This window comes from Mycteria americana, chromosome 1 (genome assembly GCF_035582795.1).
Source record: "Mycteria americana isolate JAX WOST 10 ecotype Jacksonville Zoo and Gardens chromosome 1, USCA_MyAme_1.0, whole genome shotgun sequence".
NCBI lineage: Eukaryota > Metazoa > Chordata > Aves > Ciconiiformes > Ciconiidae > Mycteria > Mycteria americana.
The window spans coordinates 13,579,374-13,606,348 of record NC_134365.1 but is presented as its reverse complement, the minus strand read 5'-3'; the positions used below and the strand labels follow the sequence as shown (position 1 = coordinate 13,606,348).

General features: G+C 37.2%; 1 protein-coding gene across 15 annotated transcripts in view; it reads right to left on the bottom strand.

The window, feature by feature from the left end:
- Positions 1 to 26,975, bottom strand: part of MAGI2 (membrane associated guanylate kinase, WW and PDZ domain containing 2) — a 776,755-nt gene that overhangs the window by 102,856 nt on the left and 646,924 nt on the right. For 14 of the 15 annotated variants that reach the window (XM_075491038.1, XM_075491056.1, XM_075491102.1 and 11 more), the window contains one exon: positions 20,325 to 20,960. The exons of the other annotated variant lie outside the window; for it this stretch is intronic. In XM_075491038.1, the coding sequence (XP_075347153.1) occupies positions 20,325 to 20,960 (636 nt within the window). The remainder of the gene's footprint in view (positions 1 to 20,324; positions 20,961 to 26,975) is intronic. 15 annotated transcript variants of the gene reach the window in all.

The following is a 26,975-nucleotide window of genomic DNA, read 5'->3' as shown; positions in this document are numbered from 1 at the left end:
AACTTAATTGACTGTGCGATCAGGTACTAAATCAAGATTCAGCTTTTTATACATAGGAGTGCTTTTTGTGCAGTTCATGAAGTTTCACTGACCTAGCCTTCTTAAGCAACAATTTTTCAATAATATTCAGATCTTCACAAATAATTAGAAAAAGGATAGCTATTCAAAGTCATGAATGATGGAAGTACTTGCTGTTCAAGCTGGGACCCTCACCAGTCACCTGCGTCTATAAGAATTTCCTCTAAAATACATCAGAGAATCTCAAGCTACCATTAAGTTTTCACTTTCATGAATAGCAAAGAGTCTTTGTTAGCAAGAATACAGCCATCAGAAAAGGTCAGAAGCTGGCATAGTAATGAGTTAATTTACATTCTAATGGACATACAACTATTTATTTTGCTTGGCTGCTATAGCTCTGTGAATTGCTTATCAGTCAGAGATTTAAAATAATTTATGAAACTAGAAAAAATCAACAAACTAAATACCATCTCCTTCTGATTAATCTGGATGTGAAGCAGAAATTTTCTGGATCATAGCTACAATAGTGCAGAGGCAAATGCAACATTGTCAGTGACAGTTTTTGATGCTTAAATGTACTAGAGGTGGGAAAAATAATAAAAATCTCTACAACAATTTCTGGAAATGAGAAATACATTTTTGGAACAAGTAGCTTTGTATGTGGTCAACAAGAATAGATTATTTTCCACAGACAAAGTTTGATACTAAACACCTATAGAATGTCTCACTGGGTGACACTTTCATACGAACTTTCTTCTCTTTTCTGGCACCTATTACCAGAACAGTGTTACACTGTTACAGATATATTTCCTTGTCGATAGCAGCCGTATTAGCTGAAGTACATCCATGTCTCTGAATAGAGAAAATGGTGCTACAGTGCAATTCAGAACAGATTTCATTGGGACAACTTGACCTGGAGTAGAAGAAGATACCTTATGGAATGGAGGAAGACCCTCATCTCTTGCCTTTTATTACAGAAGTTCCTACTAAAAGTTCAAATCCTTACGTCCATGTCCTGGTTTATTATTTGCAACTGCAAGTAGTACTGGATGAACTGTTATTTTCCTCACTGAGGTCTATAAAATATGTATTTTATGTAAATACTAACCCAATTAGCAAAAGTCTGCATGCCCAGGTACTAACACATGATGTGTGGAGAAAGACATCTCAGAAGTTTGCTCACAGGTTGTAAACTCTACCAACACCTTGAAAAGGTCAAGGTTATTTTTCTGCACAGACAAGAAAAAGAATCTTTTGTTTGGCAGAAGGAAATTTTCCCTGAAGAATCTCCAGTTTTGCTCACATATGCTGTCCAGTGACTGCCGCTAAAATCAGTGCCACTGATGTCACTGCTAAAATCACTGTCACACAGTTCACACGTCCAGGCTAGGGATTACGCTCTCTACTGTACTGCTCTAATACTGCAAGAGCTAGTAATGCAAGCAATGCACTGTCTTGGGCAAACATATTGTTGCACACAACTCTCCCTGAGCAGAGCAGACACAGCAAGGTGAAAAGACTGGTATATGTCACACACACACTGAGTCAGCAACATAGTTTAGAATATAAATTGAGTCTTCAGAGCCCTGACAGCTCATGACTGTTTCTTCTAGAAGGGCCTGCAAGTGTTGCCATACCCATAAAGACTCTGTATGCTTGCTAAGAACATGTCTGACAACTCAGCCTGGCTTTAGTAAAAGCTAATTTAAGCGTCAAAAGCAACTTTTCAGGAATACTGCATTGTATTTTCAGAGCTCACTGACAGTCAGAAGCTCTGCCTAACTATGCCAGTGTCTCTGCTCTTTCATGTGTTTAGAATCTGCTCCCATTTAAGCTTTTACACTTTCTAAGCACATTAGAGAAATCTCAGTTAACATTATGGCATGTCACTTTGATGAATATCAAGGCATATTCCCAATATTTTGTGTTAAAATGTAGATGGAGCATAAGTTGTTTGTACACAGTGTCCTAAAGCCCTTTTCATGGAAATACATTCACAAAAAGTCTTCAGCAAGTGTGAGGGAAAAAATATTCAATAATAAATCCATTCCTTTGCTTATATGTAAGCTTCATATTAAGGCATAGATGAAAAGGAGTCACCAGATATTTAGTGTTGACATCTATGCTGCCAGTTCCTCCTCTTCTAAATTCCTTCATTGCATCCGTGTTTTCTCTCAGCTACCCCCTTCTTCAGATGCCAGTTCCCAAACTCTCACAGACTTCTCCTCCTTGTTCTCAGGATTTCTCTGTCTGTCTCCTGATCCTGATTTGAAAACCAGCTAATCCTATCCCTGAAACAGTGATCAGAAAAATCCCTAATAAAAGAATAACAATAGATAAATGTAGGGAAATGCCCTTGGTGTCCATGACTATTTCTGAAAGGGAGACCTTCTAATGCAATGCGCCACTCTAACGGGAGGCAGAAAAACAGCACATGGGAAGTAGTGGTGAACCATGCAACTGAGGTAGAACAGACAAGAATTGGGTCTAGAAAGATTTCAGCTAACCAAACAGAGATGGCAACCTTGCAGTGACCTGACAAACTGTCTGGATTCTGTTGTTTGTACTGAATAGTTTTCCAGATATGAGCTCAGTTGCAACACCATCTAGTGTCTTTTGGGTTGGAATATGTATCCTCATGGCATTGCCAGCTGTGACAAAGGACCTATAGGTGGGAGGTGAGGCAGAATACCCAAGGGGGTCTCAATTAGTATAGGATGCCTATATTTATGCAGTTTACTGAAGCCCCCATCAATTATGATGAACACATGGACACATAGACACCTCCACCAAATTTAGACACTGATTTTCAGACAACCAAATTTTGATGTCATAGTCTGTGAATTAGAAACTTAACACAGATGCACAACCATAGGTCTAGTATCAAGGGTGCCATATCTTATGTTACTCAGAAATCTGTGCTGGATTGGCAGATACGACACACAATCTACAGGAGACTTCAGAGCTTCAGTTGTCATCCTAGACAATCTTGAGTTTTCCACGGACTCTGCCATTCCAGTGAAGATTTCTTGATACCCCAGTGCATCTCAGATGGTCCTGGATGTCTGTTAGTAAGCCCAGAGCTGAGCTCAGAGTCTCACTCCTCTTGATTTCTCCACGGTTTGGGAGCACTGGACAAAAGTTCTTCATAAAGCAACAAATAAGTTAAATTATGGAGACTGAGAGAGCTTCCTGGTTTCACCTGACTGACTTTCTGTCATTATTAAATTACATTGTAGTAAGTTCAGAATTTTGTGTTTAATATGCATTAAGCTGTCAGCGTGGTTCTGAATATTATTGATTTGCCTTTGAAATCTCTTCTGTGACAATGGGAAGTGTCAGGAGCTCAGGTGTGTTAACTATAATTGGCTCATTTTCATACCACATGGCAGAATGTTAAACACTCGATGGCAATATAATGAAAAGGTAATCATGCCACTTGGCCACAGTGGTGAAACCTGGAATAAGCAATAGCTTGCTTATTTAATTCTTCGGATCCAGATGTTATTCAAAGTAATAATTTCTTTCCAATTTCCTGCTCCTTCACACGAGCTTGACAGACCAGTTTATTCCTAGTTATAGGGATTCAGGTACAACAGAAAGATTGACAAACAGTGGGAGACTGTGAGAGAAAAGACTAACAGGAGAAACAAAACTTATCACAAGATTCAAGTTTTACATGGTTGAGTCTTAGCTGTGAAAGTATCGTTTAGTGTAGGAAAGTGGAATATTTGGCAAGTGATGTTAGTGGAATGCTGATGTCTAAGGAGTAATAAAACTGTGAAGAGAACAGCGAATTTCTAAACTCTCAGTTCCCTGGTTGAACCTCTAGGTAATTCACTTTGCTTTGAGCTGCTGAATATTTGAAACTGTCCACACTGACATGTACCTAGTAGAGATAAACCTCTTTGCTTTCATGTTCACCCAGTCAGGAGGTAATTCTCAGTATTCAACTTATTAAGAAGAACAAAGCTGAATTAGTAAAAGCTTTGCAGTGGCATAAATTATAATGGTCAAAATGACATGCAGTTCAGAAGATTTAGCATAAGACCATAGGAGCCTGAAAGAAAAAAAATGAGAGAGAAATAATGATTGATGGGCACGATACTATTGTAGTACAGACACTAAAGAGTATAAAGCATGATAAATCGATCAAGATGACCTGGCTTGCACAAAAAGGTTGGGAAATGTCACATTTTTCTGAATTCCTGAAGGTTTGGAGATGAGCAATTAACATACAGAAGGGCTGTGTCCTTAAGTCTAATGAGAGAGGAACAGTATTGATGTGAATTTTATGATGTTTAGATTGTGTGCTGGTCACATGTAGTCCTGTGCAGTACTTTAAAAAGTTAATGAACAGAACACTAAAAAATGATGCTGATAAAGGATCCTGACAAGATAGTTGGGAAATGATAAGTATTAAATTAATGTATTACAAGGAAAAGCAAGAAAAACTGTGAATAGGTAATTTTTTTTCCCTGTGATAGTGCTCTGTCTCAGAGGAACATAAATTGATTTCAGACTGTTGAGATTTAGACGACATGTCTAACATGATAGAAATAACCCCTCAATAGTGAGACAATTGGAACAGTATATAAACATGACAAGTTAAACAGAGAAGGTTATGGTGCTGACAACCGTGGAGCACCTCGTGGACCTCACAGTTGGCCTAAGCTTAAAAATTAGCATTTTTAGAAAGACTTGCTAGGCTACCTAGCATGTACGTGTCTCTGTTTTTAAAATCAGAACTTAATGCGTAAGAAAGCAAACTTGGATGTAGCCTTTGGATCTATAAAACATCATCTTCTTCCTCAGTATACCCATATACCTCAGTAAGCCCATATGATCACAGAACAAAAACTATGAATTTATGCTTGAAGACCACAGCTGGCTGAAGGAATCTGGATGAACAGTACAATTAATCAGTGATGGTCATCAAATCAAATGTGGTATATACTTTTTCCTCGGGGTTCCCCAAAGAATAGGTAAATAAAAAGACACTAAAGGTAGATCTGTATGCTCTTTACCCAGTCACCATACAGTTTTGCTGGTTTATAATCCCAATCAGCTAGGGTAAGAAATAGTTTGTAGGGGAATATGCCCTTGGCTTTATTTTTGGTTTTGTTTTTAACTCTTATGAGATAATTTAAAAAGTAGAATTCATGTCACAGGGATCAACGACAAATGGTCTACTTCAGGGGAAGAGGAAGGAAAAGGTTGTTTCAAATTAGAGCTTGTTAGTGCCCTTCTGACAAAGGGAGTTTTCATTGGTGAATGGTGATTCACTAAAGCCATTTTTGTGAAAAGCAGCTACATTTCCAGAATGTATTGAACATTTAATTGGTGAAAAAATAAATAAATCAGATCTCAGATGAAATTTCTAGTTAAGTTCTAGATAAAATACCTACCAACCATCTAATATTTAGCAGGACCATCTAATATTTAGCGGGCACTAAATATTAGATGTTCCTCATAACATGGAACCTGAAGTAATTTACCCTATTATAAGCAGACCTTTGTTTCTCATGCCATAAGTAAGTTTTTGATCTATCAGGCAATTGACAGTTCTAGATTAAGTTGCTCTGTTTCTCAGTGGATGTTCTCTTTGGTGAAATTTTTAAAAGGTCTTGGTAGGAGGTGTTTTAAACATAATAATATTTCATAAGCTAGAGGATACTAATTACAATCCCATTCTAGTTTCAACAAAATTGTCTGACCAGCTACTCAGAATTTAATAATTCAGAAATTATTGCTGCAATTTGAAAATATTAACAAATATACAACAGAAAGCTAACAAAAATGTCTTCAGATCCTCCATTGAACAGTTTTTTCATGAAGAATGTTCTGAAAGTTGTGTGTTCTGCTATACAAAGAAAGACCTTAAATGGGAGACTTAACGAACATCTATAATTCTCCTTAATCTGGTAAAGATTATATACTGTTGATAAGAACTGAAAAAAACAGTGTGCAAGTAGCTATCACATATTAATGAATAAAAGTGGGTACCTCTGTGCACAAACAGAAGTCATGAATTTTTATTTATCCTTTTCCTAACATGAATGAGTTAGAAATGCAACTGAATTGCAACCTCTACACTGGCACTCTGCAATAGATGTATTTTGATTTAATGACAAAAATATGTATCTTGTTACACTGCAGTTCTTTATCTCTCAGACAATATAAGGGAGAAAAAAAAAAAGCTTGTGAATACTTCGGAATTAATACTCACTGTCTAGAGACTAGGTTTGATCCTCCACCTGCAAAATTTCAGAGGCATTAATTTTTCTTTCCTAAATTTGCTGGGTTTAATTTGCAACATTATTTCCAATACAGAAAATGAATGTTTTCTTACTTATTACATTGTATTCTAAACCACTATTATGTATTTTTTATTTCTATTATTCTTTGAGATCTGTGTATATTTCCAAATATAACCTCTGTAGTTTTAAATAACAAAAGGGAAAGTAGCAGCTGTATATTTCCATTAGAGGCTCTTTTTCTGACTTCATAATTACAATGATGTATATTATCTTTGTGTTTTATCATCCCAAATTGTAAAACTGGTGTAATAGGACTTTTCCGTTTTGTAAAAATCTCTGAAACCCTTAGAATTTCTGTGTAATTTTGTTTCTTCATTACTAACTCACATTTAAATAGCCACAGAAATGATGGAGTTACAGCTCAGGAGAGGAAACATCAACAGTCCTTAGTTCCAGCATTCAAGTCTTTGACCTGCAATGTGCAGAATATGCCAACATGGGATGTTGGTGAAGAAATTACTTTTCATTTTGTGGCAATGTAGCTGGTTTTGATTTGGTGTTTCCTTCCTACCTGAGATGGAATCCCAGGTTAGCCAAAGATTTAAGCTAGATCTGCCTAGACTCCTTCTCATAGACAGCTCCAAAAGCTTTTATATATATGAAACCAAACCAAAGCCCAAACCACCAGCTTTATTATAATATAACTAAAATACATAAGTTTTCAAATAAAGAAAATGTAAAATGATTAGCTGGAGAGTATAAAAGCAAAAGGGGTTTCTCAACAGCTTGCCCTGCTCACTATGTCCCTACATTACAGGTCCTTGTTTCCAGTGAAATCAATGACTTCTTGAGTTACAACAAGCTCTGTAGAGTCCCTGCCAGTCCCCAGAAGATTTTAATCCCATTCCCTCTGAGACCTATCTGTCTGCTCCTTGCTCTTCTCAGCAGATTCCTGGATTAGGCTGCAGATCTCCAGCTCTCTGCTCTGAGTCTTCTTCCATTTGCTCAGATCCCACAGCCATTGTAAATGTGTCTCCGTGAGGAGGACCTCAGGGAGGAACGATCTGTCTTCACTGCAGGAGGACCTGCCTGACCCAGGTACTTCTCAGAGGAAGGAAGGTAGCATACACACTTGGAAGAAACCAAATAGATGTTCTCCATCTGACTGCTATTACCTACTTGACACAGAGGATGGTTGTAGCTGTTATAAGTGAATAGATTCTCATGTTAACCATAAATATCTTTCAAGCAGTTTTATAGCTAGTAGACTGGTACCCAGAGTGTTGTAGGTCAGGGACTGTGCTTCCTCTCTGCTGAAAAAAAGGATCATCCTACAACATGACTCCTTAGAGAACTGTTTACATGACGCAAAACATCTTTTCTGAACCCCTAATTCTTCACTATCTGGTTTCTATCCTTTCAGCTCTGTTTTAGACCACTTTTCCTAAGCCGGGTCCTTTTCTTCCATTTCTACAAGCTTTTGATGAATAACTGCTTGCAAGATTCCTCACAGGAAATAAATTCTGAAGTGTTATGCTTAATTGTCTGTACAGGAAATGAGACATATTATAGGAGTTGTGTATTAAGGAAACATCTTTCCATCTACCTTGCACATGGACAATTGAGTCAACCATTACTCTTGCTAATGAAGAACTCTATGGAAAATCCTAGAGAAATCCCACATTTCAGGTCATTACTAACAGTAATAGAAACTTTAGTTAAAGATAAGACTCCTGCAAGAGGCTTGATCTTTGCATAGTATAGGGAAGTGTCATGTAATAACTTTGAACCAAATGTGGAAAATGGAAAAAAAGATGGAAAAAAAAAGTATGAACTTAAGAAGCAGAGAAAAATTATCTGGAACAGGATCTCATTGATTTTGTTAACATTCATAATAAATGCAATAAAATAGTTCACCAATGGCATCTTACTGAGAAAAATATATAAACAATAAGTTTTATTTTAAGAAATTGTGCTGAATTTGCCTTTTTCATTGTGATGTTATGCTCAGCTGATTAACCATAATGAATCAAAAGCACTTTGGCAAGTTTGGGCTGCATTCTTTGCTCCGTGTTTCAGGAATCAGCTTACACTGAATGCATAAAAATGCTTCCTGTTTGCTGATGCTTAATTTACTACTTATTTCACATTGCTGTTTATCAGTAATGTGTCATCTGTCCAATGACATGGACCAATCTCTCTGCCATCTGCAAACTTTATCGGTATTGATTTTATTTTTTCTACAGGATCTTCATAAAAAGTGTAATATAGTCCAAAGCCAAGAACTTATCCTAGAGGAAGCTCATTAAAAATAAATTCCCTCACTGATTTCCTACTTATGTTAAAAGATCAATCAGTTAACCAATTTTTCAATTCAATGTAAGCCATACTAATTTTACTTCTTTCCATTTTTAAATAAGGAGTGGGGCTGTTGCATGTAAAGCCTTACAAAAGTCCATTATATAAAAACAATTAAATTTTTTAATCAAACTTGTAATATTAATAAAGATGTTAATATATATTTAATCTGAAATAATCTATTTTCTGCAGGCCCACATTTATAACCTCCCTTTTATAAAGAAACCCAGATTACTTTCTATGGTAACATAAATGGGATTCCAGATTTAGCTATAGTGCATAAGTCACATTCCAACTTGTGATACACCTTTTTTTTTTTTTAATACCTTCAGTTGTTCTGTGCTTGCCTGTGGTGTTGTGGGCAGGACTCAATCTCACGCACCCTTGCCTGGCTGGCTGGTTAGCTAAGCTAAGGTCCTCAGCCAGACTTCTCTGTAATCAGTGAAGCATGATGGGCAAACTCAGAGAACAAGCTGCTTAAGCAATGCCTGAATAAAATGACATAAGTCATCCTCTTCAGGTGCCTATTTTCCATCACTGACTGCAGGGATAACTATTTTGACTAGCGTAGACTAGAGATCTAACTTTTTTACAGTTAAGTTGGGATTCATTTGACCAAATGTGTGTAGCAATTTAAGTATGAAACTTTGGTAGGTGAGTTTTTAAAAACTTCAATACTCAACAGGGAAGAACAGGGTCTTTTAGAATACTATTCATTTCAGCTACTTTAGATGTTTACTGTAGCTGAATGATACCATAGAAGTGCTGGTTTTCCTCATCATACAGGGATCCCTGCTTGCTGTCCAGCTCAGATGAGGAAGGATGCCCTGTAGGTGTCTACACAGGATCCCTGATAACAACAGTTGAGGTGAACGTGGCTGTACGTGTTGCAAAGCAAGCCTGGGAAGATAGGCTGAAGTATGTAGCATGTAAAACAGTTTCAGCTTCTTTGCCTTTAAGGACCTGTAAAAATGTACATTCACAATTAATTATCATGAGATGACTGTTTAAAAAGGGCCATTTTGACTGAAACTGTATATAGCTGGTTCTTCTTTTAGTAGAGTGCATCCTAATGTGCTTCTATTTGGATAAAGAGCTTGATAAAGTTGAAAGTCTGGTATACAATGGACAAGTTACAAGATAAACCTCTTGTTTACTTAAGATTAACCTTTGTAGAAATAATCATTGTAATTGAAGTCCATGTAGCTATTGTTAGCTGGATCAGAGTATCTAGCTGTTCCTATTTTAGACCCAACCCCACAAGCCATTGAGATCTCTCAGGAATGCTATATAATAAATAAATAAATACTGCATTATTTTTCAATTATAGTGTGAGAATAATTTGCTGTGTATGTAATCTCAATGAACACATCTGGCAAGCTGAAATCAAAAAGCATGTCTTCATTCTTTCATGTGCATCGATTTCCAAAGAACTTTCATATGTAAAGAAATATATATTTGTTTTATATAAATATATATATTTAATATAAGGTACAAGACAGGATTAAATAACTTCTCTTTCTGTCTGAGAAGTACTGTGGAAGAAGTTTAAAATTTTCCAGATAGTGATTTATTACATTCAGTCAGAGACCCTTTCTTGCTAAAGCACCTTGGGCCCCCAAACATGAGAAAGATGGAGAACCATAGAAAAATACAGTGTTTAGATTGGAAGGGACAGTTGGAGTTCATCTAGTCCAACTTCTTGCTCAAAGCAAGGCTAAGTTCAAAGACTGGGCTGACATTCAAGAATGACAGCTTCTCTGAATTGCTCAAATGAAGGAAAATGGAGCCAGGATGACAAGCAATAAACATACAGACTGAGGAAGGACCTGGGTAAAACATGGAAAGAGCTAGTGAAGAAGGGCATTGGATGGAGATTACTGTCCCTGGCTCTACCACATTTGTTGGCTCTCACTGGCCACAGATCAAAGCCCTGTGGACTTTTCCCCAAACTTCTCTCTGGACTGCTCTAGGACCTCCCATTGATGAAATCATCCTTCATTTTGGTTACACAGTTGAATTACTCTGCCAGAATCTTTCCATCTTCTTTTAGTAATTCCAGATACTCATTCCTGAGATCATTACATCTTAAATAGTGTGAGGCTTAAGAGCTATGCAAAAGAGCAGCTGGGTCTTCTGATACACTATCCCGCTAGGATCGTATTTACAAAATAAAAAGGAACAAGTTTCTCCACTGGTCATTCCTTTTTTTCCTTAAGGAACAGATTAAGGTGTCTTCTGCACTACTTCAGAGATGATAGCATTTATACTGCAGTAGAGAGGCACTGCTTGGCCCCAGATGCCTAAAATAATCACATTTATTGAGAACAAGTAGTTTAAAATACAGAAATTATTTCACATGGATAGTAAGAAAAAGATGTCGACTTTGTATTGACAAATGTATTTAGTTAAGCTATTAAAATATATACAGATAATGGTGTGCTATTTCCCATAATCAGCAAACCTTTTCTATGATGCTAACTAATCCCTGAAGTATTACTTACTGAATTTTTTCATTCTTTAAGAAAAACTATATTATTATTATTGCTATCATCATCATCATCATTTATCCTTTTAAAATCTTAGCAAACCTTCTGCTAGGGAAAAAAACAACTCATTGTGGAAATGGAAATTAATTAATAAAATGAATTTAAAGATCATTAAAATATTTTCTCATTCAAAGGTTTTGAGTCTGTGCTTTTATTCATGCATATAGTCTTTCTAATTATCACAGGATCTTTAGAAGTTCTCAATCTATAAAACATGAAATGCAGTAAAAAATGCTTACATTAGAGAAAAAAAAATTAAAAAGTCCATTAAATAGAATTTGCACCTAACTGAAATATACACTAAAAATAAGGTGACCCTAGGACTGTGTGAACAGAAAGCTTGCCTTCTTTTAGCTCAAGGTAATAAAGGGTACAAAATAAATAAAAATCAAGATTTTTCTCATTTACCAAACAGGAAAACTGCACAGTACGTTTCTTATACACTGAAATACTGTTCCAAGTTATGAGAAATCTGGCTTTAGAAAGCAATTTATTTCTTTTAGAAATCTGTTTTGACACACTTGGGAGTCAACTTTCAGAGTTTGTGCCTGACAGCTTTGGCTTCCATGTGCTTTTTTATACTGTAATCTGAAGGTGACACAGCAAAAGTGTATGTATCCTGGTGTTGGTTTTGATTGTGTTTGACTGATGAGTCACCCAAAGGCTTCCTGAGAAGGGCAGTGTTGTATTTAATAAATGTATGCTCTGGGTTTATAAAAAAAATAAATAAATTGAGCATTACTCATAGAGGGCAAGTGTGTAGCCATTGTTAAAGCCTTCCTTCCCTTTTTAAGAATGTAAAAGAAAATTGCTTAAAGAATTGTACAGGGATAAATACCTCATCTAGAGGTATTTATCAGGGATAAATACCTCATTTAGTTTCTGCATTTTTACTGGATAGGCAAACCGTAGGAGCCAAGAGAGTTTTGTGACTCTTGTAAGTGGTTTAGGAAGTGCCTGAAAATCACACTTTCCCATCTCCCCCGTGCTGTGTCTCATGTCTGTAGCACAATAGATAATGTACTCACTTGTTTCATAGTGTATTAGCTTACTTTATTACTATAAAATATTGTACTATATTACAAATCACCACGTCACAATGTCTACACAATGTACTTTGACAACAGATTTGGAAACCCAACAAATGTTTAATAGGACATTACATTATACTGAACCAACAGAAACATTGTTCAACACATTTAGACTAAACTTTAGACATGCCTTAGTACACAAGCACAGGTTGTATGGTCCTTTTTTAGAGTCCAGCTCTGTAGTTCTCCCTCCTTAGGCTGAGATCTTCCAGATCTCCTCTGAGGAAGGCTAGATTCACTCAGAGCCTAGACTATGGGCAATTAGGAAAAAACCAAGTTTCTTCATGCCCAGTATTGCAGTAGGTTCTCCCATGTACCATGCTTGGGAGGTATTTGGCTTCAAAAAATGCCATTTTTCACTGAGATACACAGTCCAAGATAACTTGGTTAGTTTTCTGATAATACGGTTTGCAAGAACAGAGGAGAAACTTCTCTGGCCTGGCCAGATTCCAGTGTAGGCAAGCCAAAAAGTCTGTTTTCTCAAACAAACTGTTCTTCAATTAGTATTAATTCATTCACTAATATCAGTAAGACTGAAATCAGTCTGCAGTGCTGCCAATAGAGCTCTTGGGTTCCAGCAGTGACGTGGGCTGCAGCTACCAGACACAAACGTGCCCTGCACTCGTCAACAGAGACAAGTAGTTGCCTGTCCTGAAGGCAGAGTTCCTGCAGCTCTGCACAAAGCCTAGGTGCATGGCACGTCTCTGTGTAGACCTAATAATGATAACGTCTAACTGCTTACTGTATGTAGTCTCATCTTGGGCATAAGGATTTAATGGCAAAATAGCCATTGGAGCAATGGTAGTTACCTCTTTATAACATACAATGATGAGAATCTATGTCTACACCCTTGTATTTCTTTTTGCTAAAAGGTCTTCTAAAGGGACCTATTTCTCCAGTGCGCAAACTAGCTCCTCTTAATGTCAACAAGAGTTAGGCACACGCATCCCTAGGAGAAGTGTTGCCATAAGTTTTAATAGAAGCACTGTTCAAATTTAAAACAGACCATATAAGCCTACATTAGAAAACAGTTTCACCAATAATAAAAGTACTTTTGAAACAAAATGCTTGCTAATAGTCATTAAAAACCTTGTATGCAATATATGTAAAAAGAATTATCTAATGCTTTGCAAAATTAGCCACAAATGTACCACACAGTGCACAAACATTAATAAGAAAGAAGCAGCAAAACCATAACACTACCACTTTGAAACGCAATGCAATTAATACTACTTCCATTAATACAGTGTAATAGCTACTAACTATTATTGATGTCTATTTTTTCAGGAATCCATATTCATTAAGGAGGTCTACGGTTTCTTTTTCTTTTATTCAGAAATATGGAAGCAATTGCACACTGTTTCACTGCTAATCAGAGCTATACAAGAAAAGATATGAAAGTCTCATTAGTGTGAATTTTAGGATAACTGGTCTCCTGCCATGACTCCCTCTGTTCAAATTTGTCATTCCCTGTGCTACTGAGAGGTTATCATTTCTCTTACTAACAAGATTTAGGTTGAATCCCTTCATAAACTAGGTTATATATGTAACTTATTTTTTAGTTTACCTGCTATAACATGTAAAATATTTATTAAAATAGATTTTATACCAGATGATTGCAACAAGGTGCTTAAAAAATATTTCAAGTTAATCCAAAGTATAAAACAGCCTCAATGTGTAGGACAAAAAGGATGTAAATAATTTGAAGGTTACTAGGAGGGTACATATCTCACGGCTAAAAATATGATACTCTGTAAGGTGAGACATGCCTTGTAAAAATGAATCTAGAAAGCAGTGCTTCCAGAATTTATGTTAATATAACAGCAGTATTTCTTGCATGGTTACAGTATTTTCTAAAAATCTTTCAGAGATTTTATTTCTGGAATTATCATAGGAAAGACAACTGCCCCTCTCACAAGGCTGTTATGAAATTATCTTGCACAAAATATTCATTTCTATGTAGGGAAGTTAGGAAGGGACAAGTGGCCAAGGCTGGGGGTGGGGAAAAGGGCAACATGACATCTAACAGCAAAGTCAATGAAGTGGACAATGTAGCATGACTCACAATATTTTTGATCATTAAATATTTCTGGCATTACTAGCTAGAGAACTGCAACAAAAATGAGCAAAAAAATGAAATAACTCAAAAGCCAGCAAGAGAAGGATACGTTTACAGAGAACTCATGCTGAGGAAACTATTGAATTTATGATGTCATATAAAAGCTCATAATTTTGAGATGGAAAAGAAAAAGGTCAGGTACGAACCTTTGTTTTCCTTTGGTTTAACAGCAGATAGACCCAGGAACAACAGAGGACTTCATAGAGGTTTGGCAAGGCAAAGTGGTGTGGTAAATCAGAAGGAGAAAATTGAAAGAGGATGTTTTAGCAGCATGTCGGAAGAAGTTTATGTCATTGACTTCTAGGTATCAATGGTTCACATGGTTCACTTCAAACAGGTCAGTGGTTCACTACCAGGTTCACATGCACATTCCCTTTGTGGGATCAAACGTCCCTTAAACTCACAAACAAGAGATATATGTGCCATTGAAGAATACAGCAGGGCTAAAAATGCAGATGTTGCCAAATGGATCTAAGTTCTTCTCAACGTTAGAATACTCTCAAGAAATGGGAGAAAAGGAATCAGGAGCAAATGTACAGTTGGAGTAACTGTCTGGAGAGGAGGAAGTATGGCAGGAAGCAGGAGAACTATCAGACCTTGAATCTCCCAATATCTCTTCTCAGAGAAAACAGAAAAAAGCATACCTTCATGAACAAAGTAAGCATGAACAGACTGCTATTAATTCAGAGTACCCATAAGAAGCAATTAAACCAAGACTGGGTTCCTTTAAGAAACGACTGGAAAGAAAAAATTCACCAGTGACTCAGGGATGTAAAAGAGTAGAGACAGGAGGATGATATAAAACCTCCATAAGTCCCAAATCAAAAAACCTACACCATTCTCCTAACAATTTCATTTCTCCAAACCCTCAGTACTGTTGACTAGAATGCCCTGAACTGGGGATAAGCAAGCCATGAGATACAGGGTCTCCGGTTTGCACCAGGTACTCTCTTAATATTTTGAATGAAGAACTGCAGAAGCAGAATCAAAGCTCTAGAGACCTCAGTGGTGGGTTGAGGTCATGGAACCAGGAGATCAGAACTGCCTGGGCCACACTAGTGTTAGCAGGGTGATGGTGCTGCCTGCAGCTTTACCTTGCGCAGCTCTCCCAAGAGAGAGAACGACTTGGAGAAAAAGAAGTATGAGCTTTCCTGATCAGAGGAATTGAGAGACATCTTAGAGCAAGCCTGGACAAAAAAAAATTCATGCCTGTGGTAGAGAGGTAAATCTGAGATCAGCCCATGGAAAGGGCTCTGAGGATGTAGTATTCCTTCCATTGAAGTCTGCTCATTTTGAGAGGCTAGGCTTATTCACTAGAATATGCAGAAATGTTTTTTGTGAAATTTCTGGCTGTTTTGGAAATTGCTGATGCTTCGTGTGATGTACTGGTATCTGTTAGCAGTCTTAAGGAGTTATAAATTCTACTGGGGTTTATACAAAATCTGAGAAAGATACTTGGCCATCTTTTTATTCTCACAGTTTACATCTACATAGTTAAATTATCCCTCCTCATCTTGACTGTTTGTGCATTGCGTGTGGCCCATGCTATCTCCTATATCGTGTCAGGGTGAAAGTGGCTGCTGGCTTATTCCAGTCTCATGCCAGGAGCAGGCTAACAATTAACCAGTATGGACAGTGCGTCAGTTCTCTGGCTCCATTTCATACTAACAGTCTCAGTTCCTCAGAGCCTGTTTGTATTCCACCATTATAAAATAGCCATCTGATGTAGGAACTTTGTCAGGCTCCCACTTTTTGCATTTACTTTTAATGTTTCACTCACAGTACTTGTTTAGGAGTTGCCATAGCTTCATGAATCAGTCCTGGGTTGTCTTCAGATTTCCTTAACAACAGTATTTCAGACATAGTCTTGATGGATCTACATTTGAATGTGTCAGTTCTTTTTTAGACAGGAACGCTTCTGGGGCTGGGCTGCTGTCTATAGGTTCATATATTTCAAAGGTACTTTCCAAAAGAGATGGCGTATGTCAGATACTTGGATAGCTCATTTAGTAGAACATGCCAAAACCAATTTTTGATGTCCTAATTAGTGAATATTTTGCTCAACATAAATTAGGTACCTACTGCTTCAACCACTTAGTGTTGTTTTTCAGTAGTTCTGGAATAATGCAGAATTTCTGCTCCACCCACATTCAGAAAGACTGAGTTTTGAGAGTTCTTCCACACTATTTCAGCAGCCTATAGTTAATGCAGACTACTGCAGAAGCTGAGGATGAAGTGTGAAGGCTGAAGCAAAGCTGAAAAGGGGTAAATCTGTTTGTGTAACAAACACTTTTATACGTTTTTCTTCCCTTCTTTTTTTCTACTAATTTTTCCTTTTTTTTTAGGCAACACTTTTCCACCACCTTTTCCTTTCATTTTATTTTTTTTCAGTATGAACTTCTGTCAGTTTACAGTAATCAATGGAAACTATATGGCTGGTCAGCAAAAACAGATGCAAAGAAACCGAACTAAGCAGCACATCTGTGTTTAGTGAGGAACCTGACTAATAAACAGAAAGAAGATGGTAAGATCCCTAGCTGTAGAGTATCATATTTGTCATCTAAACAAGTGCTGCTTAGTATTTTCTTAGATATACAATTATATTATTTCCATGGGTTTTTTTAACAAGCAGGTAAATTACTGCTTCTGCTTTAGAAATTTTAAAATGAGTACACTACAAATTCAGCAGGACTTCCTGCAGCTGGATTGTACCCCATGACAAGTCTCCATTTGGTGCTGGTTGAGACAGTTTTCTTTAGTGGCCTCTTTAAATTTGAGTACTGTTATTCCCTCCATCTTTTAGAAACATGCAGAACTTTCCTTCCCCTGCATACTCTGGCTATTGACCTCCTGGCTATTGACCTCCTGAGCTTGAGGGACAATGGCTTTTTAAATGCTGTAGCATGCATACTATATGCGTACAAGAGAGCATTTTTTCCTGTATAAGATGCTTTTCTCCTATAGTGAGAATATATCTCGGTCAATGTTGATCTCTTTCTTGTCTGCAATGTAGATAAGATTGCTGGATGAGAGAGAGAAATTAAGTCACTTACAAAAATGGATTTGCCACAGTGAACTATGCAGTCAGGCCATATTCGTATCAGAGACAGAATACATTACAAGGCAACACATAACCTTATGCAAAACACAGCGTTCCTCTTCCACAGGCAGGAATAGTACTTTGGTCTTAATCTTAAAAATGAGACGCTAAAGACAGGATGCATAGGGTAATGATGGAAAAGGATGGTATTATTCAAGTGTCATTACACATTAGAGATAATAAAATAAAAATTGGATCCATGAGTAACGAGAAAGTATGCCTTCCTTCACCAGTGTCACAGACTAAATATTTTAGAATCATAGCATGTTTCTCTAAGTACTAGAATTTTGTATTTAGATTATCTCACATGACCAAATCTTATAATCTGTTCTTATTCATAACATGTGGGATAGACACGTACATCTGAACCAATCATCCTCAATTCCCCTTACAGTCAGTCCAGCAGAATGCATACTTTTAGGGTACACCTGACTTATTTGAAACATCTACATTGGAATGACATGAATTGCACCCTAGAAAGGCCTATTTCTGCCCAGGGACATGACGACTATCATAGATATAATTACCTGCACTATAGATGTATATTTGGTCACATGGATTCCCTTTTCCTATGAATTTATGAAAAAAACCCAGGTTGTCACCTTAAAACAGTTCTCATATTTCTCTTAAGCTATGATTTAGCCATCTCTCTGGTAGAGTAGGTTTGTCTCATACGCTGTATTTTTTAACTTCTTTTGAATAACTTGAACAAACGAGCCTTTTCTTTGATTTCAGAGTCTAACAACCTTGCATTAAGGTATATTCCTTATTTCTGATGTACAGAAATTTCTAATAGTAAACTTTCATTTGTTCTGTATCATCTCATTAAGTTTAATCACTCTATAGTACTTCCAAACAGTTGCTTTAGTCTTAGTCATTGTTTCACTATGAACAAAACATGCTCTCTTTCTCGTCTCTGCATTCTCTAAAGCAACCAACCACTCCCTGACCCAGGAAAAGAGGGCTAAGACTCAGGAACACATTACTACATTTGGACCTAGCATTTTGTGTCAGCTGAGCTAGGGTAACTATCTGTACCTCAGTGTTTGGCGTGACAAGACAAGGTGGTATAAATTTATACTGCTTTTATTGAGGGTTGAGCTCAGTGCAGTATGTCCTATCTGCCACAGCAATGTGTAGAAAATAACCACAGCTCAGTGGATGTACCAGAACTTGTTAAACTATCATGTTGATCAACTTGTTTTGATCATGAATCGATGCTCTAAGAAGAAATTCTCTTGAGAGAAAGGAATTATCCTCGTGGGCTTGAGTATGTTGCTTCTTCAGGGTTTTTTTGCTACTATCCTGCACTGATTGCTGAAATATCTATTTTTCTGTCCATTATTACTCAGGCTTGTTCAGCATACTGGATTTCACACTCCACTTCTCTCTGAAGATTGGTGTTCTGAATTGTTTTCCTCTAGAGAGGGATTAGCTTGCATTTTTCAAAATAAAATTCCATCTTTTGGGGTTACATTAACCCTTCTAATCCCCTTTATACTCTTTTTTGCTATGTAATTCTCCCTAATTTGTCAGCATCTTAAGAAAAAAATGTTGCTTACTCCACTGTTCCAGATTTTTAATGGATGTTAAATAAAACCAGATTTAATACCAACTAATATAGCACCTCTGCAACAATTAACTTTCTCCAGGTTCATATACTATAATGCCACCAATTGGCCTTTAGTTATCACTCTTAATTTGGTTTCATTCCAAAGAAATGTCAGATTCTGTCTCTTATAAATCATTCTTTTAAATATAGATATGAAAAATACTTTATTGACTATGTGAATCTACAGAGATTTAAATCACCTTATGTTTATTATTTCTGCAATTTGATAAAATGTTACTGTATTCCTTGTTCTAAGGATTTGTAGGTTTGCTAATGACAAACATTTGGCATACGCAAACACTGAAGCTTCACTTCCCAACTTCTACTCTTTAGAAGGAAAGTAATTAGTATTTTTGCATAGAATCCTTTTTTTTCCCTTTTGAAGCACAGAGTAACGTACATCCAGTGACATATAAATGCCTTTAGAGGAACAAAGATCTTTAATTAAAGAAATTCAATCATTATTCACTTCAGCTAATAATAAATTGTGATGGATGCTCATCTCAAACCATCGAAGAAAATTTGTTTGGTTAAAATATTAAAAGCTATGAAATTACTTATCACTGTCAAGGCATTAAGACTTCTGTCGTTACCGTTTCCTTACAGATAAGTCTTGACTCCGCCCTTCCAGTCATGTATATTCAAGCTTACTGTCTCAGGCTGGTCAGAAAAACTTAAGTTGCTAGAAGCTACGTTTTTAAAACAGAGAAGAATACACTATGGATTTTTGTTGTCAAGAAAGAAAGGAAACAGCTGTTGTACAATACTTTTATAATGAAGGAAAAGGAGGCAAAATGGCTTATCAAAACCAGTAACCTTGCAAAGGGCTAATAGATTGCTTTGATTTCAATCTACCTTAATGAGTCAATATATACAATTATACCTAAAGCTTGCAGCACTGCTTTGGGACTATAAGCGTTTGCTGCAGACACCATACAAACTATTATGGGGTGAAAGGTCTGGAACTGCTCTAGTTTTACCCTTATACAGGGGTGGGACCATTGACACTCAAAACACAAAAAGGAATGTACAACAGTTAGATTTTGCCTAGGATACTTAATTGCAGACACACTTTTCCAGAACCAATGGTTTTACCTCCCATAACACGGAAATTAATTTCCAATCTAGCACACAAGGATGTAGTGAGTATATGTATGTCTTATGGTTTAGAACCTTTTACACACATTTTCGTAATTGTACAGACTTTCCAAACTTACCTCCTCTATGGATAATCAAAGAAGTTTCACTTCCAACAGGACATTCTTTAAGTATATCCACTACTTCTGCATGGCTCAGGTTCTGTACATTCTGCTGGTTGATCTCAACAATGAGGTCACCTTCACACAAACCAGGACATCCCTGAATGTCTAGAATTTGCTTCACCCTCTGTCCTGTAGGACTGTCTGCTATAGTGAAGCCAAAGCCCTGGGCCCCTTTCACAATGGTTAAGGTCATGAGTTCAGCTTGGGTGGCCCCAGAAGAAGCCATTGAAACATTATCATCATGGGCAGGTGGTGGGAATGTGCTATCAAGCTGACTATCTGCTGGAATGGAGTGCAAGGAGTGTGGTGGTCGATCTGTTACGTCTGGAACAGACTGAGAAGTCCTAGAAATGTATTCCAAATAAGTTTCATAGTTATGTCTTCCATTTACCACTACCGGAGGCCTCTCCATTACTGCAAGGGGTGGCACCATGCTGTTGGCAGGATCTTCAGGATCAAAGGGCAAAGGGTATCCACGACATAGCACCAAGTTGACACTCTGACCAATAGGAACAGACTGGAAGAGTTTGACTACATCTGCGTGAGTATGTCCAAGGACACAAACTTCATTAATATAGACAATGACATCACCTAGAAAGAGAAGAAAAAATAGTGACAACATGAGACAACTTCAGTTACTGTATATGCGTGCACATTTCTTTTTTATGAGATAGAGCTCTACTAAAAAATAAAATAAATTAGATCAACATACTGACTCAAATAATGGAGACACAAAAGTAAAGTTTGTCTGCCAGCAAATGTAATACAAATAGACAATGACAGTACAGTTTCTTTTCTGTGGAAGCTCACAGCTGGAGAATTAAGCTGGATCGAGACATAACACCTTTTCTTAACATTTCTTCCTTATTTTTTCAACTCCTTTCAGTGTATTCCACAGATTACTTTTTTATAAGATAAAATTGAAATTTATTTGGAGGGTTGGTTGCCAAGAAATACCATTTTTTAGTGGAGAGTAAAAGAAAAAAAAAAGAAATAGTAAGAAATAGTAAGCACTCATGGACTTAAGAATCAATGAATAGGGGTGCAAGACTGTGCATGCATGTGCATAAGGAAATACTTTTTGCATTGGTCATGATATTGACAGTTTCCTATTAAATGTCATTACTTGCCATCAGACATCCAGAACTACTACAGTCATTTCCTATTCTAGGCATGTATTAAACTGTTTCTTGCATATCGTAGAGATGTTTAGTGGCATTTTGTTGTAGCCATGATGGTTCAAGGACAATGACAGCACAAATTTTGTAGGTAGGTATAATAGCTTTTTATTAGAAAAATCTAGGCAAATGTCTGAAAATCAGTTTAATATTTCCAGCTAAATCAGCTGGTCTAAAATAAAGATACTACCTTTACCTCCAAATCTTGTCTCATGTATAGTACAGAGCTACCAGACAGAGCTTACATGAAAGCAGAATACTTTAAGTCAACAGGCTATTTATGGGTCTCCATATTGCTCATGCACCAACCACCTTCTATTACTGAAAAGTTCAGAAATAAGTTCAAAATCCTTCTTATTGTTAGAATGGATCTATATATTTATAGCTATAAATAATTTTTTATGGCACTGTTGAGGTGCATATTAAAATAAAAATGAGTTATCAGTACAAAGGATATTAAGAATAGTTTGATGACCCACAGTCAGTTTCCACTTTAATAAAACAGTTTGCACCTTTATAACAAAGGAGAAGGATGTTTGGTTAGACAACTCTACAAGTTAAAGTATTTTTCTAAGTGAAGATCGTCTTATTATCCTACCATTAATTAGGAACAATAAATCATTTATACATACAACACTGTGAGGTGTCTACAAGGTACACAGTTCAATAATTGACCTACCATAACATAGTGTTTTTTAATGGTATTTGAAAATTCAGCAATAAAATGAGAATGATTTAGGGAAGATGAGGTGGTTTGTGTGGAATTGCTTCAAGTGTATTTATGAAATCATGTCTTTCAAGTACTTCAATCAAAAGATCTAATCAAGCAAACTGAGGAAAAAAGAGCATCATCAAGATGCCAGTGCAAAGGCTGTTTCTATGTGACAACGAAAGGCAAAGGCTGTTTCTATGTGTAAATGAAATGGTCAAGTCCCACATGATCAGCCTGTCCAACAGCCTGACAGTAATTAATTGCATATGCACAAATTGTGATTCAGAGAAAGATTTCTTCAGAGGGTGTCTAGGGAAAAAATGCTAAGAGACTTTATTTAAATGTTTGTGAATATTATTCACAGAAATATTAGGAGCTGCAAATACTGTCTTAAATGTGCATCGTAAATAGATATCAAACTATATGCAAAAGCAGTAAGGTCACTTCATAGGCAGTGCTGAAAGAACTCCAGAGCTTCTGTCTCAAGCAGCTCAGAGTAAAACAGTTTTCAAAAGTCAAGATTTAAAAGAGAGAAAGAAGGTACTGTACTAAATTATCGTGGCAATGGCTGCAATTCATTGTGATTTGCTCATGCCCTGGTATAGAAAGATCTTACCTGCATTCCCATCCCTGGCTTCCTCATTAGCAGTGAGGCTGACATTGCTCATAGTAGGACTGATACTGTTGAACTGAGACCCCTTCAATGCATGCTCCTCTTTCAGTAGCTTATGCCTTAATAGTACCCTTGCAACTTTTTAATCCATGCAGTCTTTATTTCCCTGAGTGCTGGCAATGCAGATATGTGGTGGGAGGAGACCAATCTGTTTGTTCATCCTCTCTTGCAATACTTAAGCAGGGTGCAAAAGGAATAATGCATTTATTGTGCTGGGCAAGTAAATCATTGCCTGTTTTCACCCCTTCACTTTATGCATTTGTACAGGATCAGCTATGATATGAAACTTAAACCAATATGTTTTTCATAAATCAGAAAATCAGATAAGCTAGTTGACATTACATAGGTCTCCAGTGAAAAGAAATTAGCTTCTGCACAAGAAGTGCAGTCAGGAAATATATAGGCCAAGTAGCCCCTTTCCCCAGTCACTAAACAGGCAAAACGGAGCATTAGAAGGTCTTGTGTAAGAACTCCTTCTTCATATAACGACCCTGCGTTATCTCTCACAAGACAGCAGAAAATTCTTTAGCATTACCTGAATCAACATTTGTAAAGGTCTTTGTGGTTTCTGAGGTATAGCATGAATAGCATGTCTAGGCACACTCTGAAGTTGTAACTCACTTGAACCATTTGGGACCCATAATGCTGTACTGTCATATGGAAAACACAGCTGAAGGTTGAGGGAAGGGGAAAAAGGCATGCGTTACTGACTTCAACTTAAAGAAATAGCTACACTGGTGTCAAACTGGGAAGAAACAGAGTTTCAGATCATGAGACATGAAGGAGGAATAAAAGGGGTTAATTTCAGAAATCCTTCAAATAAATCTCTGGTCTGTAGGAGTTTCTCCAAATCTAACTAATTTTCCAGGCTGAGAGTTCCTCATTGCTGACACAGAGAGAAGTACCCAGTATTTGGTAGAAAGAGAAAGATATGTTAAGAGCATTACAGAGCCAGTGCCATACTAATGCAAAGTTCAAAACCTCTGTACTTTAGGAAAACTCCCTCAAAGGTTCCTGTAGCATCTTTTTTGCCTGTTCTCTCCTGCTGCTTCTAATAATAATGGGTGCATATGGACAAGCATAATAGCGATCCCCGTTATAATTTCTGCCTGATTTTCTGAGCAAGCCATAGTCTGCCTCCAGAAATCACAGTTTCACAGTGAGTGGGTATCTTTGAAGTTATGCAGAACATTTATATTAAGCATCAAACTTTGTTTGGCTTTTAGAATTAAACCTACTAAAATGACTGGATTTTGCTTACAGAATCACAGAATGATGAGGTTGGAAGGGACCTCTGGAGGTCAGCTTGTCCAACCTCCCTGCTCAAGCAGGGTCACCTAGAACCAGTTGCCCAGAATCATGTCCAGATGGCTTTTGAATATCTCCAAGGAGGGAGACACCACAACCTCCCTAGGCAACCTGTTCCAGTGCTTGGTCACCCTCACAGTAAGAAAGTGTTTCCTGATGTTCAGATGGCACCTCCTGTGTTTCAGTTTGTGCCCATTGACTCTGGTCCTACCACTGGGCACCACTGGTAAGAGCCTGGCTCCATCCTCTTTGCACCCTCCCTTCAGGTATTTACATTGGTAAGATCCCCCTGAACCTTTTCTTCTCCAGGCTGAACATCTCTGTACTTCGGCATCCTCACTATCGGGTGCTCTTCCCAGTTTCATCTGCCTCACTAGCCTGTACAAACTCTACACATGTCCTACCAACCCTATCTTACTTGAGACTGTTCAGGCATGAGGGAGACCAGGAGGGCTGGTCTATGGAGAAGGCATCTGAATGAGATTCTCTAGGTGAAGTGGCAGGTTTGATAGATACCCAGTAGAGTAGACAATAAATATCCTGTCCTACATCTCAAACATCTACACTGTCACAAGAACAGGTTCTGCTGTCAGGCAGCCAACGTCCAAATTCAGCATTCAGTCAAAGAATGTTAGAGAATGCTGACAGCGACCAAATTTGTCAAACTGTCTTACAATTACCTCTGCTTTACTTAAGGCTCTTGCTTTTAACTGACAAATTTAGGAACACGGGTCGGGAGGGGACTTCCTGGATGGCTGAACCTAGTCCCCTGTTGTCAGATACAACACAGTGTGTTACACTTGATGAAATTTGATGTCGTCTTCACAGAAATATCCATGAAGCCCCAGAATATTTCACTTCTTTAACTAGCTTGTTTTGCTTATTAAAGTTTGCCGACCATTACTTATTTTGTCATGTGATGTTAATGGACTCTATGCCTGAATGCTTGGTTAAAGGTTACATTTTGTTATCTACGTGTTTCAAAGCAAAAACCAGATCTAAACTATCATTATCTTTTGTTTGTTTAGTGACTGGTACAGAAATTTGTGCGCTTCAACATCCTCTAATGACAGATTCTTACTTACATTCCTCTCCAAAATAATGTTGCACAGTTAAATCTGACACCCTGGGGATTTTCCGTGAGCATTAATTCTGCAAAAATACTTTTTTCATGCTTGAAGTGCTTGATCCAAACAGAATCTATTTCATTGACATAACTCGTTTCATTACAAATTATCCTAATGTTTCATGTAATGCTACCAGCTCTATTTCCCTCCTTTCTGAAGAACCTATATTATTCAGTGACTCCAATTATTGTTTCTGCTGTTTTTATTACCCCTGGAATGTCTGTATACACATCTTGCACTAGTAGGTAAAGTTCCTCCATTTTCTTACCCATGTTCCCACCATTTGTATACAAACACTTTGCTTATTTCTTATTATTGTTGTTTCTTGTGCACTCAGTTTCCTGGCTGGAATTTTTTATGGTACCTTGGTGAACTGAATTGCCTGCTGGACTGCCTTTCTTCTTATTATTTAGAATTCTTTAAACTTTGAAGTCTGAATGCACAGGAAAAAAAGCAGATTAGATCTTTGTTGTTAATTTACGATCCCATTCAAAGTTTAGTAGAAATGTCTCCATTGTTTCTGATGGGTTTTGGATCAAGCTCTTAGTATCTGTCTTCATGTGCTTAAAATATGACAGAACGCTGCGCTTTGGTGGGGGGCAGAGACAGCTCTGCTACCCCCCTGCAGCCAGCCCAAGAAGATAGCAATGGAGCTAAAACCAGCCCATGGTTTGGCGAGTCAGCACAGGAGGCACCAGCTCTGCAAGACTCAAGCTGCATTTTTTTTGCTGCATTTATAGCCTAGGTAAACTCTACTATCTTCTCCAGCATTACTTATTCCCACTTGCATTTCTCAACTATATACTCTAAATTCTGCATATACATACTTTGCATGAGCTTCAGAGCTAGTAATACATGATTACTTTATTGTTGAAGTTTTCCCTTCACCTGCCCACCCACACTATCTACTGTAATTACCAGCTATTTCTGTCACTTCTCAGCAGTGACCTTGTCTTCTCTTTCTGCAAAGTGCTGCAAGATTGCTGGCACTGTAGTCTATTAATAATAAATTCAGAGGTGTTAGCATGTTTCCAGTACTGAGATATGAAACATGGGGGTAATTTTAATAAGAATGGCATGTGATTGATGGTCATGAAAGAGGTGAAGATTCGTTAGAAATGAGCCATTTTTACATGTGCATATACAGCTACTAGTAGCAGTGCAGAGAACTAGTGCATGAGGGATCTAGTTAAACAGTAGCAGCCAAATTATATTCTGAAACTTTGAATCTCAACTTCCATAGGGGTTAATCCAGTGTGTCAATAAATATTTTTTGTTATGAATGGGTAGAGGCATTTCTTTGGATGTGAAAGATTTCAAAAGGTTCTGCATAAACAGAAATTCTCCGTTTTCTTGCACTCTGACCTGCCACAGAACCTTGTAAAACCAATTTGGCTCTAGCTGCTAACATTTGCATGGCATAACTATTACAGACAGAAGATAAAACCTAGGATCCTGCAGTTCATGGTAGCCTGATTTATCTCTTTTTGAAAAATTTGGCCCTACTTCTTGTTAATACTTATAATAATAATTACATAATTACCCTTATTTTCAAAATAAAAATTACTGATAATAACTTCTTAAAGGAGATTGCAGTGTAAGATAAGT